At 32.5% G+C, this 8,364-nt stretch overlaps 1 protein-coding gene across 1 annotated transcript; it reads right to left on the bottom strand.

Moving 5' to 3' along the window:
• Positions 1–1,326: 1,326 nt before the first annotated feature.
• Positions 1,327–1,658, bottom strand: LOC133312338 (uncharacterized; the record flags this gene model as incomplete). The annotated part of the gene is made up of 1 exon (XM_061513535.1): positions 1,327–1,658. A coding segment is annotated over exon 1 (332 nt), but the record flags the coding sequence as incomplete, so codon positions are not given.
• Positions 1,659–8,364: the final 6,706 nt, after the last annotated feature.

Genomic DNA, 8,364 nt, shown 5'->3' with positions numbered 1-8,364 from the left:
AAGGAATCTGGCATTTCCCGTCTCCAAAAAGGATCTTGTAGTGGGATTATAAAACTTAAAGCCCCGAGAGCGTTCAGCATATCCAACAAAATAGCAGCTGATTGTTCTTGAGTCCAACTTTCTTTCATTTGGCCTATAAGGCCTTGCTTCTGTTGGACAACCCCAAATGTGTAAATGTCTTATGCTAGGTTTCTTTCCATTCCATAGCTCATAAGGGATTTTTGTCACTGCTTTGCTGGGAACCCTATTAAGGATATAAACTGCAGTCTTTAGTGTTTCTCCCCAAAGTGATTCTGGCAATGAAGAATGACTAATCATACTCCTCACCATGTCTTTAAGAGTCTGGTTTCGCCTTTCCGCAACACCACTCATGTTAGGTTTACCTGGCATTGTGTATTGTGGGACGATTCCACACTCCTTTAGGAAGATCGCAAAGGGCCCTGGACGTTGTTCACCTGATCCATCAGATCTACCATAGTATTCACCACCACGATCAGATCTAATGGCCTTAATTTTCTTGCCTAACTGAAGTTCAACTTCAGCTTTAAATTCTTTGAACACATGCAATGATTGTGACTTCTCTCTAATCAAATATAGGTATCCAAATCTTGAATAGTCGTCTATGAATGTGATAAAGTATTGTTGGCCATTCCAATAGGCTATAGGAAATGGTCCACAAATATCCGTATGAATCAATTCTAAGACGTCTGAAGCTCTGTTGAAACCTATTTTCCTTATGTTTGTCTGTTTCCCCTTTATGCATTCAATGCACACCTCAAAATCATCCAGATCAAGGGGTTCAAGAATTCCATCAGTCACAAGCCTCTGAATTCTCTGTTTAGAGATATGACCTAAACGCTTGTGCCACAGAACCAGTACCAACAAACTAAAGTGAGAGTCATACCCTTATTTTTGCGCCATACCTTGTATTTGGAACACTCTTTCTTCATGTGTCCAGATTTCTTACAAAAGAAGCAGGTGAATTCCTGATCCTGTTTCTTTTGCTTCTTTGGCAAAGCATCTGCATTATCCTTAGCTCTCTTTCTCTTCTTGTCTTGAGAGGTTGATGCCAAGTGAGCACTATTAGTCTTCTCTCGCTGTAACCTCTCTTCCTCTTGCACGCAGTGAGAAATGAGCTCATTAAGAGTCCATTTATCCTTTTGAGTGTTATAACTCACCACAAATTGACCGTATTGTGCAGGAAGAGAGATAATAACTAAGTACATGAGCAACTCAGAGGGAAGCTCTAACTTTAATGCCTTTAGTTTTCCAGCAAGATTAGACATTTCCATAATGTACTCCCTTATGTTTCCCTTTCTTTTATACCTCATGTTTATGAGTTTGGACAAGGTTTGACCAATCTCAGCCTTTTCATTTCGAGCAAAGTATTGCTCGAGTTCCTTCAGAAACAACTTGGCATCAGTAGTCTCAACAATCGAGCCCGTAAACGCCTCCGGAACGCAACATTTCATGATCATCAGACACATGCGATTTGAGCGTTCCCACTTCTCAATTTTATCCGTGTTTGGATTTTTCTGAGTGGAAGTGGGTTTCTCAGTCCTTAGCGCATTGTCGAGATCCATGCAGTCGAGAACAATTTCCACATTCTCTTTCCACAGCTTGAAATTTGCCCCATTAAGCATTGGAAGCATATTCATTTGAGCAACATAATTGGCAGCGGTAGCGGAACTATACAGAGAACAAAAAAGATAACATACTAATAACATGTCATATCATATATATTCAAACATACATGATATAGACAAATAATCCGAAGTAAAATGAGTTTATTATAAGATACCTAGCACGACATTAATATTTAGTCTGTGGACAAAAATATCAACTTGTAAGTGGTACTCTTAATGTAGTAATCAAACATTGACAATAAGTCCTGTCAAATCATAGCCTTCCTGTGGGAAGACTATGAATTACATGGAGAATTCTTGATAATTGTCACATATTTATTACCACAGGTATGTTTCTTACTTGGCCAAATAATAACCTTCTTGTGGGCCGATCACTATCCGCATAAGCAATAAACATACACATGATCACACAACATATGTTATTTGGCCAAACAATAACCTTCCTGTGGGCCGATTATTATTTGCATAAATAAAATATATTTATATGACCAACCTATTTGAAATCAAATTAACCTTTATAAATTTGGCCACTGTGGCGGCTAACAAATCTATCATATTTAATTTCAAATAGAAACCTTTAGGGATAATAAACCCATTTAAAAACAAAATAACAACAATAAAGAAAATTATTCTTTATCAATCCTCAATGTATATACATACATACTATATCATTATACCATTAACAATAAATACATTTTCATTATAAGGCTTAAAAATAATGCACGAACAACGCACATGTAAGCCTTTTCAAATGAAAGCTTGAAAATGATGCATACAACCCAAAAAATAAATAAATTATATTTAACTTTTAACAAAGAATATCAAATATAAGGAAAACCTCAAAACCAAAGACCTTAAACATTTGATTTCTTTCAAACCGTAAGTCCAAAATTTTCTAAGAGAATTCATTGTTTATTCAAAAAATTCAAACAACAAAACCTCATCGATTATAAAGCCAAAATTCTTCCAAACATTCCATCTATTCACAGATTCAAAATTTAAATAACAAACCCTTATTAAACTGTGAATCCTAGTTTTTTTTTTTTTAAATGTAGCTTTTGTTCCAAAACCAAAAAATCACCGTCAGGGAACAAAAATAACACTACATAGCTAATACAAAATACATACGATGGAACTCACGTTCAAAAAATAATAAACTTTATGCCAAAAGACAATAAAACAAAACTTTTCACGATTCATCATATATAAAAAACACAAAACTTAATTCCCTCATGATTCAATATGATTATGGCTCTGATACCAATTGTTGGAATTTTTAATTCCTCTAAACTTTATGGTGATAACTATCACCTACAAGCCAAGATCCATCATACCAAATCATAAAGAAAAATAAGAACAACATAAAGGTGGAGGCATACATGTCTCCATTGCAGCGGAATAACTTTGATCTTGTCTCTTGAGGTTTGTAGTCTTCCTCAGTCAAATTACCCTAAAACCGAATTTCTTAGTGTGTCGTCTCTCTCTTGACGGGGAAGAGAAACTAGGGTTGTTCATTTGACATATTGGGGACCATAACCCTTATATAGTGTTTTTATCTTTATTGTTGGGCCAATAAGCTCCCATTATACCTAGTTGGCCCAACACCGGTATCCACTCATTCAGCCTATACTCACTTAGGAAACTATTTGGGAATATTTACCTGATCACTTTAATTTACCCAATATATATAAATAGCACAATATAATTATTAATATAATATGTGACCCACAATAATTATTAGAAAATATAATTTTCTAACATGCTTTTCGTGCTTTCTAAACTGCTCAGCTGAGGGAGAGAAACTCCAGGAACAGAGAGAATTCAGCAAAAAGATTGCCAATTTCTTGTTATGTGAGGCTAAAACACATTGAACAAAGGATAATACCTCTGTAATACTTATATGTTCTATTATGTATGTTGTAATTTGGTATTGGACAAGCTTGACATTAATGTAATGTATGAGATTATTTTTATAGGACTTGATGATAATATATATTCAACTTTTGGTAGGTTTTTTTAAAAAATAGCCCTAATTCATTGTGGTTATTAATAAAAAAAAATTAAATATCTTTCATTTAGCCACGGTCGAACCGTGCTCAATACAAAAAAATCGTAGCTAAATTAATGCCACCACACTCAAACTAAAATTGGCCAACTAAAACATTAAATGTGCCTAAAATATTCTAACACCACTATTAGCCACATTCATAGAAAGTGTGGTTGCCTTATTTAGCCACGTTTTTTATGCAGTTTAGCGACGTTTTTAAACTTTGTTAAACAATGATTTTTTTGTAATGTTGGAACCTCTTCACATAGCTTTGGTATGTATCATTGTTGCCAAAGACACCCCTATAGAAATGACGATACCCATCTGGTTTACATACTTGGCTCTCTTGCCTTACTAACTGTTCAAAATTATTATACAAATCATTTTAGTTGAGTTAACATTTAGTTCACTTTTTCACAAACAAAAAAAAAACATTTAGTTCACTTTTCATATATAGAAAATGTCTACATTAATCACGTTTAAATGTCAAGGAGTTTGTTCCTCTTAAGTCTTAACCAAATCTTCAATTCGAATGCTGAAAAAAAAAAAGTAGCGTTCTCTATATGAATCCGAATGTGTTCCAACTAGTGTTTAAAAATCCGGCCCGGCCATCGACCAGGCCGAGATTAGGGGTCACGGGTTCAATTAGGGGGTCATGAGGTCACTATGTTGATCCGGTTTTATATATTAAAAAATATAAATATATATATCTTATTTGAAAATATTAAAAAACAAATCACCAATCATTAAAGATTCAAAATATATTTAACATAATTCACCAATTACAACCACAAGTCAATATTACACAACCTAATTAAAGTATTAAGATACCAAAGTACAAAACTCATATTCTAATGATACTAAAGTATCAAGATACAAGTCTAGGTCGCTGGGAGAGAAGAGAACGATTAGATTTAGGTTTGCAAGCATTTTTATTTTATTTTTTTAATAAAACAAAGTTGTTTCATGACATTTTCTTTAAAAAAAAAAAAAAAACATGCAGTGACCCCCTTTGAACCCTCTGACCCGGGAGTCATTGAAACCCGGTCGGGTTTTGGAGGTCGGAGGGGTCGATGTGTATATAGGGTCCAACTTGTGACCCCAACCCTCAGAAGGGAGGGGTCAGGGTTGACCCGGATCAACTCGGAGGCGCGGTGGGGTTTTAAACACTGGTTCCAACAGATTAAAATCCGATTGAATAAAAAAATATTTACATTAACTACTTTTCAACAGTTTTCTCGAACGAATTTATCAAATACGTACCGCGCCTTGATATCATTATTTTCTTTCCTCATATGGTTTTTACGATGCTGGGATAAATATTTTATGTACATTGACAAAGGATTATGGGTTTTCTAATTTCCTACAAAAGTAATGTTTGGAGTTAAGGGTAAAAGAGAATTGTCCCCACACGTTCTGCACCACCTTGGAAATAATCTGGAAGGGAAGTGGATCATTTATTTAAGATAAACATGTCAAGTGTAAGGATTTTAATTATTTGTGATCAAACGATGATGATTCTGTTCTTATAGAATCCATTCCCATGAGAAAGATATGCTACTCTTAAAGGAATTTTATTAAAGATCTGCACATCTTAAATGAGCCTTCTAAAAGACATACACCTTCAAAAAAATAAATTAAATCAAACATTAACATACTTACTTTGTATACAGCTAGCTGATTTTTTGTAAATCTAGTTTATATTTCGTGTAATTTTATATTAATTTATAAATATATCAAATAACTTTCTACATTACTAGATCGTATATGAATAGATATGTTATTTATATAACTTTAGTTGACGAATCATTTGAATTTATTCAATTAGATTATTATTATTATTTTTAATGTCAAATGTGGAATATGAGAGAAGTTGCTTATTGTATAAGTTGGTGTTTAAAGGAAAACAAAATGATTAGAATGGTGACATACGGTATGAAACCAACAAGCGATGCCTTGTTTTATATAATAATATTAGGGAAAAATATTTCTGCAGTTAATGCAGATAAGTTATCTGTATTAATTCTCAAAACGACATCGTTTTAGTATTGAAATTTAAAAAAATTATATATATAAAGACTATTATAACCCTGAAATAAATTAAAATTACAAAAACACTATGATTTTCGTTCCAAAACGACGTCGTATTGGACTTACTGCAGATAACTTATCTGCAGTAACTGCAGAAAAAGCGAACCCATAATATCATGGGATTGGTGTTTCTTATATAGTAGATAGTAAAATTATCTTCTGTACACATATAAAATTGTGTGGGTTCCATGCAAAGAGAAGAGAGAAAAATAAATTATAGACTCCATACACTTTTATGTGTATGTATGAGATAAAATTATTTCCTAACATGATAAACATAAATCCCTAATATTATATGTTCCCAAGAAATTAAGAATGAAGTTTGAATCAGTTATAGTAAATTCTGGTTGTTCTATATTTTTTTCATTTTATGTTTTATCCTAATGTATAAATATATATAGCTAGGTTCTCATTTTATTTAATATTTTATGTACACAAGCATAAAATAAATAATTAAAAACATATTTTCTTCTTTTAAGCTTTCATTTTTGTCTCACAATTATGTGAATAATGTTTCTTCTTTAAAATAGAGATAATTTTATCTCTTACACTCATATGAAAATAAATAAAATAAAAATAATTTTATTTTTCTACACTCACACGAAAGTGAGTAAAATCAACTTTTTCTCTTTCTCTCTTTTCTTTTCCCAGGGCTCTACCCATTTTTATGTGAATGTAAAAAATAAAGTTATCTTCACCTTGCAGGAAAAACATTATTCCCCTCAATTATATATATTTTTATTTTAATATTTCTAAAACCAACTAAATTCATCCTAAGTGCTAATATCGTTGAAAATATTAACAAATTTTTATCACATAACATCTTGTGCAGGAACAAGAGCTAGCATAGTTGGTGTTGTCCAATTAGGGTTTTTTTTTTTAATTTAATTAGTAGTTCGCAAATGAATGTGATGAGTTTTGAAAAGATTTAAAGATGAAAATAAAACTCAACGGAAGCTGGAAATATTTTAGGAAAACGGGTCAAAGATGGGTTAATTTTCATCCAAGATTCTAGTGTTAGTAACAATTTTGAGGGAGGGAGGGAAAGGCAGTGAATGAAATGGGTTAAAAAAATTGGGCATTCCTCTGTTATTTGTCCTCTTATGGGTATGTATCCCTTTTTTTCAAAACTCAAAAGCCATTGTCCTTTCTAATTGTCATCAAAATATTTTTTTCGTTACAAACAACTAATGTCAGAGAAAAAAAATTTTACTCATGACATGAAAAATATGAAAACAAAAAGAGAGGTATTATGTAATACCTCTTTTTCACCAAAGGGCGTTGAGTTTCGTTTACCAGCATTTGAACCTGGTTCGTGATGAAATTAGACTGCAACACTAACCATATCATCCAGGAATGCCAGTGGCTATTGTTTGCTTCTTTTCATTTTAAATATGTAAAGGAAAACCTATTGAGCCTCACAAAATATTGCCCAAGCTCACTTATTTCAACGCCACATGAATCTCTTATGCTGCCAGCTTCGGTGTTTTTGGGCCACCAATGGATTATAAGCATGGGGAGAAGAAGAGCCCTAGCCCAAAAAGCAATAAGGGAGGAAAGTGAAGGAAACAAAAAAAAAAGTTGGCAACAATAGAATATTTAGGTGCTATTGGAAATATTTTATAGGAAAAAATTACTTTCATGTTGGGGAGTAGTTTTTTTTCCTACACATCAATCAATTTTTGTGTAGTTTATTTTTTATTTTGTTATAAATGAATGAGACTCACCCATGAATGTGTCTATGATATGAGAGAACTATTTTTTTATGACATGAGATTAATAAAGCTCTATTTTATATTGGGAAAATATTTATCCTTTTAAAGAATGGTCCTTTTAGTTAAAAGTAGTATTTTTATTTAAAATTTAAAGTTAAAAAAACACTTATTCTCTCTCCCCCATAATTTTTATTATCTATTTTTATCTTTCACTTAAAATGACATAATTTTATATCTTTTAAAAAGACAAACACTAATCCCTTTTATATTTAGGAATTTATGATTTTGCTATTGCAAAAGGATCTCCATGTATAAATTACTCCCAAATTAGCACTGCAAGCACTACTAGCTAGGAATTATAACCGTGTAGAAGGAGTTTATTTCATTCTTTCGCTACTATGACCGATGAAAATTTGAAGAATCAATTTTCGCATATTTTTTTATAAAATGACCATTTCATTGGTCCATAGATAAATTAATACATTTTTCCATTCTTTATTCCCTCCCTAAATATTGCTCTCAAATTAGCGCTTGGATGTTTTGTTTAAGAGGTGATCTTGGGTAGGTTTATGAGGATAATGGTGTTTAAGGGTGATGGTTGTTTCCCACATAGGAAATGATGTATCAATATAAGAATAGTCTAAGAGCAGAATTATGATATAGTAGAGGATCAGAGTTCTAACGAAGGTTTGTGTGTGTTAGAGCTCAGAAGACTTCACTTAAAAGAGGAATTGTGTGTGAAGACGCAGAAGAGGTAGACTAACAGCTAGATAAGCTTGGAAAACATGAAATCCCTCAGCCATGGTGGCGAAGCAATTTATACAAAGAAGATAGGAGTAGTTTCCACCTCAGAACTGAGGTTTTT

The sequence above is a fragment of the Gastrolobium bilobum genome, unplaced genomic scaffold, assembly GCF_033153095.1.
Source record: "Gastrolobium bilobum isolate Gb01-03AN ecotype WA unplaced genomic scaffold, APGP_CSIRO_Gbil_v1 utg110062, whole genome shotgun sequence".
NCBI classification, from domain to species: Eukaryota; Viridiplantae; Streptophyta; class Magnoliopsida; order Fabales; family Fabaceae; genus Gastrolobium; species Gastrolobium bilobum.
Note: the sequence above shows the minus strand (reverse complement) of the source record. Positions and strands in the feature narration are given on the sequence as shown.